Here is an 18160-nt window from a genome sequence, read left to right on the forward strand (position 1 = left end):
GAGACTCATTGCCGTCTTCCATCCTAAGGTGGCAAAGAGAAATGCAAGTGATAGCAGGGAGGCTTTTAGAGCTGATTTTTTTTTTTTCACTAAGTCATAAGTTGTAAGGAGCCATTGAAGGAGGAATGTTGTTTTTACAAAACTGGGGACCTGTCACCTGGCCTCAGCAGTGGGGAAGGACCGAGAGACATCAGACTATGAATCCTTAATGTAAAGCAAAGTCTCTTCAAACTAATCCCGGAATGCAAATTGATTACTGTATTTAAAAAGTTAAGCTGGGGGAAAGGTAACCAAAGAGTCAGGAATCCATATTTTAAATAAATCAATAAGGGGAGGAGGTTGTTAGAATTAGATGAATGAGATAGGTAAACTGAGGCAGGCATCGGGTAGTCTGTAAAACCTGAAGTACCCAACCAATGGGGAAGAGGGAAGGGAATTTGTGGCTGGGATTTGGGGGAAATATGGGCAGGGGCTTTTTGCCCTAGTCCATGTGTCTACCTTTAGGTAGAACACCTGGTCTTGCAAAATCATTAATAAAATACGCTTTGCTGAGAGATCCTACCTGGGCCTATTAAATTGGCAAAGTGATAGTTTCCTACATGAGTGACTGTGAGCAATAGATTTTTGAAGGAAACAAGACCCTCACAGAAGACCCTGCTGAAAAGCAGAAGGATGGAGGAGATATATCACACTCTGGCTCGATTCCTGTTACTCAGGACCACATGGGCACAAACTACAATAAATTTAAATATAAGGAAAAGCTTTTTTTTGCTGTTGAGAGTGGTCAGACCCTGGCACAACTTGCCCAGAGAGGCAATACTCAAACCTCGAGGGGACATGGACCTTGGCCACCGGCTCAGGGTTGGGGGCCTGCGCCGTACCATCCCCTTTCCACCCCTGCAGCCCCAGGTTTCCACAGCTTGTGCCATGAGCCCTGATGCCATTTCCCGCAGCTTCATCTGATCAGGACAGTTTGATGCACTGGGGGCCACCATGGGGCGTCAGGCACTTCAGCAGCCCAGCTCCTGACTTCACCAAGCGACAGGAACCAGAGAAGTTGCTCCGAGGAGGCTGGGCAAGACAGCTTTAAAGGCCCGTGCTTGGCGCACACACATCCATCCCTCCCTTGCCGCCCCCCGTGCCATTTTGAGATTCCCGCCGTCCCCGCCCCCCCGCCTATTGTCGTCTGTAAGGGGCGCTCGGAGCCCTCCAGGGGGCGCTGTCGCGGCGGTGGGCGAACTCTGCGCCTCTCTTGGCGCAGGTTCCGGGCTGCCTCTGTGGTGCCGTGCTGGCGGGGGCGGTGTTGCTGTGGCAGCGGCGGGTCCTGCCGCCGCGTCGGGCCTGCCGGGCCGGTCCGGTCATGGAGGCGAAGAAGATGAACCTGCCGCGGGGCCCTGAGAACCTCTGCTTTGACAAGGACGAGTTCATGAAGGTGAGTGTGCGCGGGATGCCCCGGGGCCCTCCGGGGTGTGGGAAGAGGGTTCATCGGGCGATGAGAGGGGCCCGAAGCCTTGGTTGGGATCTTTGCTCCCCGCCACGGCTTCTTCCCCGGGCAGTGAGTGTGTCACTGAAGGGACGACTCGGGCTTTTAGCAGAACAGGACGACTGCCACCTCCGCGGCTGTGTCCCAGCGGGGCTTGAGCCTGAGTGCGGCCGGGCCCAGGCCTGCCCGGGCCGGCGAGTTTGCAACCGGGTGACCTGAGTTCTCTTGTCCCGGGCCGGGTGCTGCTGTCAGCGCCGAGGGCAGGCCCCGGTCGGACTGCCTCCGAACCATACTGTACGTGGCTTGGAAGCCAGGCTACAGATAGTCTGAAAACCAGCATTTGGGCCTCGTTGCTTGGAGAGCTTAAAGCAGTTCTTAACACTGTATTTTGGTTTCTCTTCGGTCGTTCATTTCGGTAGCGTTTTGTTGTCGGTTGGTTGGTTTGTTTGTATGCTTTTCAAAGTGTATACAGGTAACATAACCTCTCGTATTTCAGAGAGAGTGGTTTTGGTACTCCGACCCACAACCTTGTGTACTGTGGATTTATCTTAAAGACCAAGACTTAGGAACACTGAAAACTACTCCGTTAAGTAGCCTTTTTGCCCCCTAGTGCTTCAGTTTGGTGGGCTCCCTGGCATACAGAATACTTTGTTTTTGGGGTGGGACATGTTTCTGGCTTGAACTTTTAACTTACAGCCTTCTCTCTTTCCTGTTTCATTTTCAGCCGGATTTTGATGTCGATCACTTTGTATCAGACTGCAGGAAACGTGTGCAGTTGGAAGAGCTCAGAGAGGATCTGGAGCTCTATTACAAGCTCCTTAAAACTGCCATGGTAGAACTGATAAATAAGGACTATGCAGATTTTGTTAATCTTTCAACAAATCTAGTAAGTGTTACTAAATTGTACTGTGTACTTCAGACTTAATGTGGTGTAGTGTTTTTTTTTATTTTTCATATGAAAGGTATATGGCTTTTATTTTAGCATTATATTTAAGACATCTTAAACTGATCCCTTGCACTAAGAGAAGCTGAAAGACCATTCCTGTCGAACTTAGCTACTGTACAGAATTGCTGTTGGCCTGTAGAAAGTGTTTTAGATGTATGCTTTTTGTCTTGGAAAAACTAATTCATTAGAAAGTTAGACTCAAGGTCAACTTGTTTTTCAAACTGACAGTAGTTGCAAAATGGAAGGAAATAAATCATTAAAATACAATAGCAATGATACAAATAAGGCCATTCTGAAGAATTATTTTAGGAATCTATAAACAGTCAATACTGTACTTACTGTACAGTCAATACATCTTAAAAAAACCCAACCAACCTACTTGACTGAAAATTGTAATCACTTTCATATCAAAATGTCTTGTCCTCTGTGTCTCCTGCTCTTTCACTCCCATTCATCCAAGTTCCAATTATACGGGTTCTTGAAGTTTTCGCTTTGTGTGACAGGCAGCCTGATACCTTTATGCCTGTATTTGAGGTACCATATTTTTGCATTGCATTTAGAACTGGAGACTGTAAAGGGAGGTGTCTTTTCTCAGTTCTCTTTTAGTGTCTATAAAATGATAGTCTTTGTCATTAATTCACATAGCGATTTATCAAAAAAGTAATAATATTTTTCTGATAATTTCTTTAGGTTGGCATGGACAAGGCTCTTAATCAGCTTGCAGTACCCTTGGGACAGTTAAGGGAAGAAGTTATGGTATGCTCAAAACAATCATTATACACAGCTTGGTAAACTTCAGCTCACTTTCGTATGATGTACAGACTGTCTTTTACTCATGTTAATCATTATTATAATAACCTTCTCTTTGAAAACTGATGACTTAGATTGATGGTAAAAGAGGCACTGTGTTTTTTGAAGCAGTTGTAGCAGCAGTAAATTTCAGGCAAGAGATAAAGGACTCCTTAAACGTGGACTCCTGTGAAGACTAGTCTATGGAGAAATATTGAAACTGTTTTAATATATGAGTAACTTAAAGATGGTAGTAAATAACTCAAATGCAACACAGTCCTGTTAAGGACTTCTTTTTTTTGCTTAGTCCTGTGGCTTAACCATAAAAGATCACCCTCTGGTGGTTCTTGTTCTGGCTCTTCCACAGTGACTTGGTCTTTAGCAAGGGGGCAATTTTTTATCATCTTGGCAGACAGTTCAAAGGGACGTTTGCTGCCCAAACATGCCTTCAGAATATCAGAGCCTTGATGTCTAAAGCTGAAAGTAGGTTCAGGTAGCAGAGAAATATTGGTTATGTGAAAAATGCTACTTAAGTCTGATTTATTAAGATCATATTGGTATTATTGCCTTTTTCTGGGTGGAAGGCAGTTTGTTCTCTGTGGGGTACTAAAAGAATACTTCTGGTTGAAATTAAGCTGTGGTGGCAGTACTTAAAGAGTTGATTATACTTTCAGTTATTTAATTTTATTTCTGGCTTTTTCACTTAGAGGGCAGTTGATGTGCTATAGCTTTTATTAGTCCTATATTTTAATTAATTTGTGTCCTGTTTTAAGTTTAGATGTTTGAGTTAAGGTTTTTTAAACCTTAAGTGGGAAGCCAGCTTTACATGCTGACTTTCTCTCTTACAGAGTCTGAAGTCATGTGTCAGTGAAGGAATTCGAGCAGTAGATGACCGGATGACTAAACAAGAAGATATTAGAAGAAAAAAGGTACAATAGATAAATTATTGCCTTGAAATGATCTTGCTTAGAATGACTTTGTTTTTACCATTAACCCAGTGGAAAAGATATTCAAGAAGTTCTAGACTGTCTAGAGGCACACTGTGTAGGATTTTGTACTTTTAAAAAGAACTTGACATTTTGGTTGACTGACTTCATTTTTTACAGGATCTGGTTGATCACAAATCTTTATTTTACTTTATTTGCCCAAAACTTATATGCTTGATTTGGTTGGCTTTTTAAATTTGTTATTCTTGTTTCTGCTTGTAGTAGTATAGAAACTTGCTTGTTATTGATGTAATTGAAATACAGCAGTTTAATTTATAGGTGAGAGGGGACACACCAACATTTGTCTTTGTGCTTAGCTTGGAAAAAAATCAGGAATAAGAACAGTTATTCTGCGTCTGTGACAATCTTTTGTTTGTGGGTTTTTATGGACTTAAGTGAACCATACTTCAACTGAGACATGACTCAAGTATTAAGATGGAGTTAGTTACATCTGGGTGTGGCGGGGGGGTGTGGAAACACCAAAACCCAAAAAACAACCCCTACACCATCTAAAATATCTTCAAGGTTGTTAGGTAATGTAAATTGGGATTGGGGTCAGAAATGAAAAATCTTTCTTTAATTACAGATGTGTGTCCTGAGACTTATTCATGTTATTCAGTCTGTTGAGAAAATTGAGAAGATTCTACATTCCCAGGGCACAAAAGAATTGTCCTCATTAGAGGGAAACAGGTAAAAAAATACGTAACATTTAGTTTTGTTTGTAATTGATGAGACTAACTTAATTTCCTGGTATTGTTGTAGATTAATTTACAAGCATTAGGTTATATATTTAGAAATGTAACTGATGGAATAAGTGACTGTTATTTTAGTATTTTCTCAGTTTTAGTCTTCTGCAAACCGGTCATTCACAGAACATGTGATTCAGTCTCCAAAGTTCTGAACTACTTGTAGTGCTTTCAGTAAATGTGCTTTTTAAAGTTTATGTACAATTTTTTTTTTTTTTTCTTGTAAGTCACTAATCCTGTCATGTCTGAAATACTCTCTACGGTACAATTGATTCCAATATCATTTGGAATTAAAATGGGAAATAGCTTTTCTTGATTTCCCTGTTTACATATAACTGAAAGGACTGCTGGAAGAATACTCTAAGGCAGACAAGCCACACATGTAATACTTTTGGTACAAGAAAGATTTGTGACAAATTCCAGTCAGACTCCCATGTTTTGTTTTTTAACATCTTCATGTAGAGCATCCTCTGCCTTTGCTGAGGAATGGAAGATGTCTTTCAGCCAGTTTGGGAGCTGATGTATGAACCATGCGCTTGAAATAGTTGACTGTGATGCAAATGCAACTTAAGGTGAAAGAAAAGACAATTTGGTGAACCCTTTTGAACGTGAGACTGTCTTCAGTTCAGTGCACTGGATCACATCGTTGTGAATGGGGTGTAGTAGAGGAATAGGTTGATACTTAGAGGGACAAAGCTTATGCAGAGGTTTTCAGTCAGGGTGAGGCACTTTGCAGAATTACATTTGGAAGCAAGATTGTATTTGAGTGACTGAAAATTTGATTATTCAGACCTCAGAAAGGTTTCTAGAAATAGCTGTCATTAATTTTGCAATATCACAGAAAGGGGAGATAAGAAAAAAATCTGGATGTTGAAGAGCACTTACTGCAGTTTCTGAGCACTGTGTGCCTGACTTTTCCTGTGACAGTAAACAGCACTGCCAGATAGAAAACAGTGCATCATATCGCTGAAGCAAAAACTGATGTTCCTCTCAACTCCTGCTTCACACACTTTATATCTTAGTAGCTCCAAAACAACTCTAATCATGTAGTCTGTTCCAGATTATTATTGTATGATTGCAATAATTATAGTAGTACCTATCAGAATTCCACATAGTTAGCTTAAACCGCAAAAATTGAAGGATACTGTTATATATCTGCTGCAGATGAAAGGGAGTTGATTTGAAAGGATTTGTGTATACTCATTGTGTATCCTCTCTCTTCTAGCCCACTTTTAACTGGACAGGTTTTAGAGAGGATTGCCACAGAATTTAATCAACTACAATTTCATGCAGTGCAAAGCAAAGGAATGTCCCTTTTGGACAAAGTGAGACCAGTAAGTATTGCATGATAGCCAGCTTAACACTTGTAGGATCAAATAATATCAATATAATTGGAAGACTAATGCCTGTTTCCACAGAGTTTTATTGAATTAATTTATGGGGGGGAAAATGGGTCATTTTTATCAGTTAACTAGAAGTATTGCTTCTTCTGATGGTTTATGCTTTGTTTGGTAACTTCTTTAAGGATTACTTAGAATAAGAACAGGAAATATGGCAGATGTTTTTGTCAGCCTAATATGTCTTGCATCTTGTCTGCTTACTGGTATTGAGGCCTAGTTCTAGAGATTTATGTTGGTTTTGTTAGCTGCAGTGTACAGACCAGACTATAAATGGAGTGTGGCTACAGAGTGACTGGCTTGAATATATTCAGGTTTGTCTTTGGTGACATTTGTTGCCTAACTGGCTGTTCAGGTTGATAGGCCCACCTCCCTAATATCCTGTTCGTAATAACTTATCTACTATAAAAGGTGAATTGATATTTTGGTGGTGTTTCTTTTTTTTTTCCTTCTATCCATTAATTGGAGGCAGGGAACAAATTAAAACTGGTGCTTAAAGGTAGATATTATGAATATGGAGATGGGGTAAGGCTTTAACTTAGTTAATGTGGAGCTGTCATTCTTGATGGCTTTCAAGCTAGTGAGGTAGTTCATAGTTCAAGTTTTTCACTATGTACATATGCGTGTTGGCAATATAGACATGTTTCAGATCAAGACTTTCAAGGCACCGTGTTGATTCACAGGCAGTACAAGACTGTTCCAGCCACTGAGTTATGAAACATGGATAATAACAGGAGTAAGTGTGAGCAAGAGTAGTATTCAGGGTGGGAGAACCTTACTTACTTTGTTGTGGGACTTCCTTAATGGTCCTTGTCAGGACTTCTGTCCTGTGCATGTTGTGCTAAGGGTCATCTGATCGTAGGTTTCATGACTAGTCAGCAATTGGGTTACTGACTTTGAGTATTCAGAAGAAAATTCTGTGGAATCATTTTAGGATGGATGGACACAGTACAGCACACAAAAGGTCAGAGAAGAAATTTGGCTGGTTAAACTGGTAGTTCAGCTGTGACTACATTAATGTGTGTTGCTGAACTTACTTCAAATACAGTGTTGTAAGGGACTGTATTGGACCAGGATTATATCTGCAGGTAGTGTAGCAATGAGATGGATCTAGTGGAAGAGATGTAGCAGGATATCAGGAAAAATAGTTGGCAAAAGGGAGAATATATGTTGGCTGAAGCAGCTGTTGGGCAGAAGCCAGAAGGAATCTAATGACATGTAATTATTTTTTCCAGTGTCACTCAATGTCTTTGGTTTGCAATAATTTGAACAGTATTGCTGGGAACACACTATTGTTTCCGTTTTTGACAGTGGAGAATAAATGCCACAGGTATCTCTGGTGACTTAATGTAAAGCTTTTGTGATTATCACACATAGTGGTTCAGTTGAACAAGGAACAATTATTGACCTATTTCTTCAGGATGAAGAGGACCTTAGATAAGTTACTGCATAATGTACGCGTAGAGGAAAATAATTGCATTTAAACCATATTCTAATAAGTACTGTGTTAAATAGCATCAGTAACCCATTAAGCTTATGTTAATGTCCATTTGCTGACAGTTTTCAAAACTTGTGCACCTTTCAAATGAAAGTGGAAAGCTGAGTTAGGTATTTCTGGAAGAATTTACTTCAGCAATGATGGCAAGGCTTTGCTTTTTTTAAAATTTTTATATTTTGTGTCTCTTGTGTGTAGCGTATAGCTGGAATAACAGCTATGTTGCAGCAGTCTCTGGAAGGGCTACTCTTGGAAGGTCTTCACACTTCAAATGTTGACATAATACGTCACTGTCTTCGCACTTATGCCACAATTGACAAAACACAAGATGCAGAGGCATTAGTTGGTCAAGTGCTTGTGAAGCCTTATATAGATGAGGTAAGATAAAATCAAGAATCTTAAGAAAATGAATTGATTTCCAAACATACTTATTTTTCCTGTTAACCTCCAGCTTTCGTTAGCAGCTTCGAAATGCCTTTGTGGAGAGAGCAGGAGAACTGAGCCTCAACACAGTGTCAATTTGTTTGTTGTTGCTATTTAAGAAAAAAGGCTGAAGGAATTCTCAGTCTGCCTGTCACCAATTTCAAGTTATATCCCGCTGAGATTCTTTTTCTTGCTTACATTTTTCCTGGAGTGAGAAATCCAAAAAACAAACCTTAAACCAAGCATATGACTGGAGTAGGACCAGGGAAGTGGATCATATCTGGCATTTGCATTTCTCCATGGCTGGGTCAGTAGCAGGCAAATGCAGCAAAAATAGTTCTTATTGCAGTGTCCTTTTCTTCCCATTGTATGAAAAAGTAGTTTCTGCACTTCCCAACACTATCAGGACGTTAGTAAGAGCAGGAAGCCTTTGCTGTTGTTTGGTGGGAAAAATGTGTCAGAAGCCCCGTTTCTCAAATCATGAGAAACTGATTTTAGTAGACTATCAGTTTGCAGTACTAAGTAGTGATCAAATTTTCCGAAATGAGGGGACTTTCTGACATTTCTCTTGACTGCTCAGGCAGTAACCTGCTGTAAAAGTGTAGCAATCAGCAAGTCAGTCAGGTTTACTCAAATTTTCTTGCATGTCAGCACACATGCAGTTGCCATTAAAAACACTTCTAAGGACCTACAATTGTATGATGATAGCTCTAGTTTAAAGCTTTGAGTAAAAATCTAAAAGTTCATTTTAAGATACTTGATAGTCTGCTGTGTTGGAAATTACTTGATAAAATAGGTTTGTTATGTTTTTAATGAATCCGCTGAAGTGATGTTGTTGTAACAGCGAGACTTCTTTTGACCCTTCTCATCAGTGTGTTGGGAGTTATGTCCAGGTCATGTGACGATACCGTATAATTTCAGAGGATATTTGTTCCCTACTGAGATCTGAATCAATGCACTTTTACAGTGGAATTACGGTTGCTAACTGATTGCACTGTTGCAGGAAGTTTCCCTGGCTTTCACTGGATTGTCAGAGTATTTCATAAATGCATTAAATTCACATCCTTAAAGAAGAAATTAAACCTGACCAGCACCAGGGATATAAAGTTGTTGTTCTAAAACTCGCATCATGGATCTTTCAGCAGTATTAATTTTCTTGCTCCTCTGGGGAGAGAAAACTGTAAAGTACAAGAGCTGCCTTGGTGATTGCAAATATCCACTTGCTTGAATTTATGCATGTTGATAGAAGGCAAAACAGATCTTGCCCTCATCATTGCCTCTGTAATACATAGCACATTTCAGTGGCTTTGAGTCCCAAGTTATGCTATTGATGTATCTTTCCCTTTGCACAGAACATCCTTGGCTGTTGGCTTACCTGCATTTGGGATTGGACCAACAACATCTACGTTTAGAAGAAATTTTTTACTTTATTCTGAAGTTTGATTAGCTTTTTGCTAGTCACCCATATAACTTCACAGAGTGCTTCAGGTGACAATTATGTAGATGGGAGCCAGACATGGTGGCTGACATTTAAAAGCAAGGAGCTCATTCCCGTTCTTGAACTAGTCTTGCCAGTTAGAGTGCTATATTGAAGTAATAAGTTATACTTTGAATCTATAATATAAAAACAGAATATACTGACTATCCCACTATTTGAGGTTATAGTGTTAGGAGGTTTTTGAGTGAGTAAATTGTGGGTCTTGCATTATGGTATTTCATATTCACTTTTCTGACATTTATCATTGAACTCTTCCTGGCAGGTGATTGTGGAACAGTACGTTCAATCTCATCCTAATGGCCTTCAGGCTATGTACAACAGACTATTGGAGTTTGTTCCTCATCACTGCCGTCTCTTGCGTGAAGTAACAGGGGGAGCTATTTCTAGGTAAAAAAGTTGGGGTTTCTTTTGGTTAAACTAAAGTTACAGCCAGCATCATATAGTTTTGAAATGCTTTGCATAATTAGCTTCCATGCGGAAATTACTTATCTGGCCTTTCCTGAAGATTCATAGTCATGTTTGATTTCTCTTATGTGTGCGTTTCTCCAAACAAAACAGTGAACAAGCTTTCTTGGTGTTGCGGCCACGACCTTCAGAAGGAAAAAAGAGATTCCTATATTTCAGTAATAGAACTGAGTACTGTTCGTAATACAGTGTGTCAGATACCTTGGTTTTTTTGAGTCCATGAAATGTGATTGTATGCTTCATCCAAGGAGAAGAGCATAATAAAGCGGTTAAAAAATAAAAGTTCAAAAGTTATGGGATGGTTAATGCACATCAGAAAAGTGGGGTTGATCCCCAGAGATTTGACTGATTTATTGCATGTGCTGGAACTACAGGTTTAATTGATTTGGGCTTCCACTGTGTTTTCCAAAAATGCTTAATTCCTTATGGAATTAAATTGCCTGTTTTGAAGTTTAAATAATTCAGGTCTATTGAATTCTATTCATTTATTAATCTGTTTGCAGGCTGGTTAATATGGTAGGCTGCTGTAATTAGCAGAACTATGGATGTAGCCCCTAGGGACTGCAGAATTACTTTTCTAATTAGTCATCCATTGCTGAGCTTTTTATGACTCCTAAGTTTTGCTAACGTTTCAATTCTTCTAATCCCTCAGCAAGTGTTAATCTGTCTTCATAATAATGGAATGTTTCTACTTCTACTGTGGGGCACTGAACTGGAATTAAATGCTTGTATCTCTTCTGCTCTCAATTTACAAATTTTCATAATCAAGGTGGCTTTGAATCTTTTGTTTTGAAGCGCAATATCATGTATAAATACAGCTTGGAACAGTCATGAAAAAGTTCTGCTTCTTTCCATTGTATTAGTCCCATTACTGCTACTTGGTACCTCTTTGAAGTTTGGAGCTGTTAAAACTTGAAATATGCAAGTAAAAATAGGAGTTCTCAGCTGAAATTTACTCATTTTTCAGAACACACTTGCAAAAAATATAACTGATAAAATTTTTAACTTTGAGAGTTATAAAAAATACCTTGCATTTGATATGACTGTGGGATCAGATAAGAAACCTCAAAGGAAGAATAGTTTAAAGGAATCAGCATACCTATGTAAAAAACAACTTGATTACATTTTGATTACATTACATTTTGTCTAATCCAGTGCATGTCTTTTTTATTTATCCCTACTTCCAAATACAAGCCTGGTGGTAAAACATAAGCATGGATTAACTGCAATTTTTTTTTGCAGTGAAAAAGCAGATATTGTTCCCGGATATGATTTCTTGGTGAATTCAGTGTGGCCAGAAATAGTACACGGTTTAGAAGAGAAATTGCCATCACTGTTTAACCCTGGAAACCCAGATGTGTTTCATGAGGTAATTAAATTTGATTTTTTTCCATTTGTGATTCCTTAGACACACAAAAGAATTGAATTAGTCATGTTCTCTACCTTTTCTTCGTCTGCTGCTTTTGTGTAAATTCATGTTGCGTGGCTCAGAAGAAGAGATCATCTCAAATCTAAAATATTAGTTTTCATATAAATTAATTTCCCCTTCAAGTTTGTCAGGAAAGCTCATACAGAAGTTATTCAAAGCCATTTAGTCATGTGAATTTCGCTTTAGTATTTGTTTTAGGTGCAGATATTCTTTCCTAGTTGTAGAATCACAAAATAGGTGAGGGTGAGAGTGGATGACTCCTGTTTGCCCAAGACTTGGACTTCTCTATCACAGGGGCTGGCGTGTTAATTAACTGTCTGAGTTAAACTTGCTAGGTACTGTGGGAAGGTTAAAAAAAATACTTTGTTTCACTTCCATGTCTTAGCTTTTGCTCACTTAGAAACACAAGTCAACTGAAAGAAACAAAAATACTTGGAGGCAGCATGATAAGGTTTAGGACATAAAAGAAGTATTTTCTCTGGTATCACAATCAATTATGAAGCAAACTTACATTATAAAATTAATTTAAAGTGCTTGCTACTCTTGTATTTTCATTATTGGCAGTGCTGCTCTGCCTCCAAAAGATCATTTTTTACTATTGTTGAAACAGATTTCTCGGTCTAGTGTGAAGATTAGCTCTGGCAGTACTTTTTAGTACGTCACAAGTAGAAAATATGAGCTTTCTGCTTTTCTTTGTATCCTGTCTCTTTGTATTTAACCATAATGGCTAAAATACTTGGATTTTTTTTTTTTTCCTTGAAGCTTGATGTATGATTAGTGTGAAACCTTTTATTTTCAAGATGGAGATGGCAGGCAGTGATAAATTGGTTGAAGGAAGGCATAGTAGGCAGATCAGAACAGATGACTTGGGGAAATGTTAGATTGCTGGTGGAGGTTTATGAGGCAAATGATTCTTCCTGTGTTCATGCAAAACTGCTTTTACTAAATATTGCCATTTTTCTTGCAATTAAAGATCTCTTTCATGCAGATATATTCAATAACTGAAGGCAGGCAGGCAGGCATGACAGTGAATGTTTGCAGGGCTGTCTCTGAATAAGAAGCAAGTAAAAAGGATTTTGAAGAAAGCTGTGGTAATGCCATGTAAATGACACTGCAGAGTGATCCCCCCCCCTGGTGAGAATACTTAGTTTCCCCAGAAAGTTTCAGTCCTTCTTCAAGCTTTCACCTAATGCCCCGCTTGCTACAAACGGTGAGCCCTGCTGGGCTTTTGTCATCTGTGCTGCTTGGTTTATGCAAGGATGTATGTTATCTTCAGAAGAGCTGGGTTTACTGTTTTAAATGAATTATTTTTAAAAGGATGACATCTTATATTGACTAACAGTGATATTGTTTAATGAAAAAACAAACAAACATAAAAACCCAACAGCCCCCATGACTTTCAAGTAAATCATGTATTAAGTCTGAATTACTTTCCAGACTGCGTTTGACTACTTAAATGACTCAGAGTCTAAACCATTAAAATATTTTTTCTAAAAATCAATAAGTTCAAATGCCAAGTGTAAAAATGCTGTTCTGTCTATCTGAAGACTAATAGTTCTAGATAAAGAGAAAGGGAAAAAACCTTTAAAATTGTCTCTGCACTGCTGATAAGCCAAGTAATGCAACACAGATTTTAGACAGTAATCTGCCTCTGTGTTCTAGGTTCATAGAAATGCAGAAGAGTCTTTTTCCCCAGGCTTATTTGCACATGTATATATGTATAGGTTTAATGCTGAAAAGTTTGAATATTCAGTATTATATGCTAGGAAATTTTTAAATGTAGTGGAGAGGAATGGAACAATATTTGTGTTAAATCCTGTAAAAATCAGACTGGCAGCATTCAGCATGTAACTGTAACTGTTTACTTGTGCAGACTTGTTTGTTTTGGTTTGGTTTTAAATTGTTTGACTGTCATGCTCTTATTTCTCAGTCAGATGTGTAGATTTACAGGTATTTGAAAGGAATACTTCATTTATCCCTAAACATCAGTTTGAGATTAAGTTTAGATTCCTCCATTTGAAAATTGCTCCATTTTGTTTCCCACTTTAGCTTCTCATAAGTAACTTTGTGCAGTCAACAATGCAATCCTAGGAGCTGAAATGGGAACAATTTTGCAGTTAGTTCCCTCTCTTCGATATAATGTTATTGATAACTAGAGAAATGTCTCTTGGGTTGTCTTCTGTTTTGAAAGTGATAGGTCTTTTCAGAGTGTGTGATTTTTATCTCTGACTAATGCTTATGGTAGCAGAGCATTAAGGGTTTGTTTGTGTTTTTATAGTGCTGAGTTTATTATCCAAGAACAGAGACCTGAAAGAGCCCTAATCTGTCATTCATTCTGGATTTAACTCCCATACCTTTTACAGTTCCATTATGTTATAAATACAGCCGTGCTAGGAGAAAAGTAGTTGCTCAAAAGCTTTAGTGTGCAATTTCCAGAGTACTGTCTTGAAATGCTGAAACTGCCACGTCACAATAAAAATATTCTTTAATTATACCTTCAACAGAAAGTTATGAACTGACTGAGATACACAACGCCAAAGCATGCCTGTGTCAGTGTGTGTCCTGTGGTTGCAGGAGAATTTCTGAGAGCAGCACCTGGAAGCAGCAAGTCAGGGGCTTCTCCTGAGAGTGGTTTACTGCTTAATAAGAGGCAAAACCACATCGCTCATGTAGTGCCCTGGATTGTGATAAACTCCTTGCTGCTGCAGCCCTGCTGCTACACTTATTGCAATGAAGTCAGAAGCACCGAGAGATCCAGTCAGGCTTGTTTCATTAATTCAGCAGTGGCTTAATGAGCATGTATGATAGGTTTTATGGCTGTTTTCTATTTTTTAATAGAGGAAACTTGCAGTTAAGCCAAATTGTTTTCGTTGCACAGAGGTAGATTTTAACTGTAGCTGTGGTTTGATTTTTAGATTGATTTACATAACCTTTGTGTTCTGTTAGCAAGGTCTGTTTTATGTGAAATAACATTTTGCTTCTTATTTTTGCTCAACTGTTTGACTTTCTGCTTTGTGTATGATTTAATTTATTATTTCCTTATTTTCAGTTACTAAATTACTGTTGAGAGTAAGCCTACAGTGCATTTGAACATGAATGTAATTTCTCTGTGCTTGGAACTGACTTAATACTATTTGTAAATGTCTTAGTAGAAGTATAAACTGGGTAAAGTTAGTTTATCTGAAACTGTTTCAAGTTCTTCTGCTAATGTTTGATGTTTGCAAAGCATATTTTTAGGGAAACAGTTCCAGAGAGTTCTATAATACATGTCCTGTATAACAGAAAAAAAAAATATGCTTTCATTCTTGTGTGTATTTGGTTATGTGTACTTCTGGGTTTTGTTCCCAATTATTTCTGTGTGTTGTACACCTTTATCTCCTGTGGCTGACTCTGTTCTTAGTACTGTCCAGCACTGTTGTTTCACCCCAGTGGTTCAGCCCAGAAATACTGATGCATCTCTCTAACCAGTTCTGCTCGCTCAGGGTACTTGACAATTTTATGCTTTTTAGAAGTATCCTGCACTGCCTTTCTGATCATACAAGAACACCTACAAGTTAATTGGTTTTGGTTTCACTGCAGTCCAGGATTTTAACTCTATATGATTAGGTGATGGGGTAGTGTCAGTCCATTCTGAACCTTGAGCTTAACTGTAGTGTGATACAAGGGTTTTGCTGGAGGGGTGGTGGTCTTCCTTGTTTTCTGGGACTCTGTGCGTGATCAGAATGGTTGTTCTTTTTCTACAGAAGTACACTACGAGTATGGATTTTGTACGGAAATTTGAACGACAGTGTGGCACCCAGGCCAGCGTGAAACGGTTAAGATCTCATCCCTCTTACCACAACTTTAATAACAAATGGAACTTGCCTGTATATTTTCAAATAAGGTTAGTACGCATTTTTTGTTCACACTTTCAAAAGTAGAGTTCAGTCACAGCAAGGTGATCTGGCTTAGGATCACATCTCCCCGTCGTTCAAAGTTTCACTTGTCAACAAATCATAACAGAAGTCAAACCGAAAATTGAATTACAAAGTCAAGTAACTGTGTTGTATATCTTTCAACAACTTAGTGAAATCAGAGCCAGTTACTCTTCAGTATGTACTGTGTTGTTGCTATGCTGAATTTGATATGCTACTTATAAGACTTTGGGGAACAGATCTAGATAAGTCTCGAAATCTTGTTTCAAATTGTTTTTTTCTAGTTTCCCTTGAACTAAACTATTTGTAAGGATGCTACTTGTGCAAATCCAGAGGAATACTTACTGTGAAGGAAGAAATCTTTCTTCTTAGACATAGGAAATTAAAGAACTTGACAACTTTCCCAGATCTAGCCATGTTTCTGGCATGCTACATGTCTCACAGGATCTACTCTGCAAAGTACTGAGTCTTGTAGCATTGCCTTCCCAGCTTGCCTTGTGATTCCTTTTTCCTGAGGAGCTAATAAGTTTGAGCTTACTTTTCCAGCAGGTTTAATGTTCCTGTAATATTACCTTTTACAGATCTTGCAACTGGAGGAGAGCAGAGAGACCCAAAAGAACCCTGTTTTATGTAAACCCATGATTTTTGACAGTGTAGTCTGCACATCTGATTTTAGGGCTGGACAGCCAGCCGGCAAGAAAGAGAATTGTTGATGAAGTCTGCTATGACCTAAGGATGCTGTGTATGATCTCTCTTGCTCCAAAGCCTTTTGAGAGTTGCTTAAGGAGAAGGGAGGAAAAAAAAAAAAAAAAAAAAGACTAGAATTTCCAAAAGAAATGGGGGAGAAATTTATGTTTATTTTTAACCTGGATCACTTTAGTGGCCTCTTTTATTGCATGATTCTATAACTGGCAATAACAATACAACCATAGCTGCATTTATAGAGTTTCTTCAATCCAGGATAAATCTACATTGCTGCTGAAAAATTCCATCAAGAAATCTTATGAGTGCTGGAGCTAATAACAAGAGAAGTGGCAGGAGCATGGGACTGGGAGCCGGGTCTTAGTGTTTTGGTGGTGCACTGCATTTTGTAAAGTGGTAGCCCCAGCCTCTGACATCCTCGTCTGATTTTTTGCTACCATGTCTGTTCCTGTAGCTGTGTAGTGAACTGACATGAGGATCTGTTACCCTGGGCAAAAAAAAAGGCTGCAATCAGTTTCTCCAATCCACTTACTGTACAAACATTTGAGCTGACCCAAGGGAAAGGGCAGAAGTACTCACTGCAGTAGCAGTGCTGAGTGCACAGACTAAGAGTGTCCATGGAACTGTAGCTATTATGAACCTTTTAGCAGATGTGTATCTCTTATAGGTCTATGAGTCTAGCACTTTTGTTTGAAAGTGCAACCTTTCTAATAAGTGACCACTTGATAAAACTTTGATGCTCTTGCTCATAAAATGGAACTGGACCTTCAGCATATTCTTTCTGTTCAAAAATGTTCTTTCCCATTAGACATTTTGAGGTCTGACTGATTAAAAAACTTTTAAAAAAATCATTTTCCTTTAATCCAAGATTACTTTAAATTCAAATAGTGCACTATTTCAATAAATGGTTGGATAACAGCAGCTTGTTCATCTTTCACCATATTATTCCTCTGTATTGGAATAATCTGATGAACTTCGGAAGTGCCCATGGATTCCTTAGTGTACAACTGTCAAAATAATGCAACATGTTCAATTCAGTATATCAGTGAAGCTTTTTCTTTGTATGTTAATATCCTTAAGTCACATAGGATTTTTATGGAAGTATTATCTCACACTGTGGCATTTATAGTTAAGATTGCTGGGTTTTTTCTTAATTACAGAAATTGCCCAGAACAATCAGCCCTCAGTAAAGCCTTTACAAGTGATCCTTTGAGGAACACATGGATATACAGGATTTCTTCTGTAGCAGTGCTGGCACAAACAGCCCCAGTAACTCTTTCCCTTGCCATTCCTTCAATTATGTCAGTGCAACTGATTGTGGAACTGTAGTGAAACTCACATTGGGAAAATCTTTTCCTATGTAAGAAATGTTCAGCAAAAATTGTCATTTAAAAAGGTCTGATTCCATTATCTAATGCTTTTCACCATAAGACTTAAAGACACTGCTCTGTCAGTGGAAGTGGGGCATAGGCAGGAATGAGGTTTTGAAGCCATTTTACAAATATGTTTTATGTTTAGTTGCTAAATATGCATCTAGTCCACTAGGAGTTTAAACAAGAAAAGTTAGGTGGGCAGCTGTTCTCATCTGGAAATGACAGTCAAGAGGCTTTAAGAGGAGCCCTACAAGTTTGTAATTAGTAAGTTTGATAGACAAGCTGTCAAGGGTTTAGATTGCGGGGTGACAACAAAAACCCTGGCAGATGTATTGTTAACCTCCTCTCCTCCCCACTTCCCCCTTTTGCCCCTCCCTCTCCTCCCTTCCCACTCAGGACAGGCAATTGGGGGGGAAAGAAGGACAGAGAGAAGAGAGTTGGAAAAAGTTAAAGATGTTTTACTAATGCTACTAATAAGAATAGAGAAAATAATACAAAATATACAAAACCAATC

The 18160-nt window shown here is 38.8% G+C and overlaps 1 protein-coding gene across 2 annotated transcripts in view; it reads left to right on the forward strand.

Moving 5' to 3' along the window:
* Positions 1–1265: 1265 nt before the first annotated feature.
* Positions 1266–18160, forward strand: part of COG2 (component of oligomeric golgi complex 2) — a 30466-nt gene continuing 13571 nt past the window's right edge. Inside the window, exons 1-10 of one of the 2 annotated variants that reach the window (XM_065835724.2) lie at positions 1266–1432; positions 2208–2369; positions 3120–3185; positions 4067–4147; positions 4791–4894; positions 6176–6284; positions 8041–8220; positions 10026–10150; positions 11471–11597; positions 15401–15540. In XM_065835724.2, the coding sequence (XP_065691796.2) occupies positions 1361–1432; positions 2208–2369; positions 3120–3185; positions 4067–4147; positions 4791–4894; positions 6176–6284; positions 8041–8220; positions 10026–10150; positions 11471–11597; positions 15401–15540 (1166 nt within the window). In that variant the 5' untranslated portion in view covers positions 1266–1360. The remainder of the gene's footprint in view (positions 1433–2207; positions 2370–3119; positions 3186–4066; positions 4148–4790; positions 4895–6175; positions 6285–8040; positions 8221–10025; positions 10151–11470; positions 11598–15400; positions 15541–18160) is intronic. The other variant, XM_071806325.1, reaches the window with a different exon arrangement.

Source organism: Patagioenas fasciata, chromosome 3 (genome assembly GCF_037038585.1).
Source record: "Patagioenas fasciata isolate bPatFas1 chromosome 3, bPatFas1.hap1, whole genome shotgun sequence".
Taxonomy (NCBI): domain Eukaryota; kingdom Metazoa; phylum Chordata; class Aves; order Columbiformes; family Columbidae; genus Patagioenas; species Patagioenas fasciata.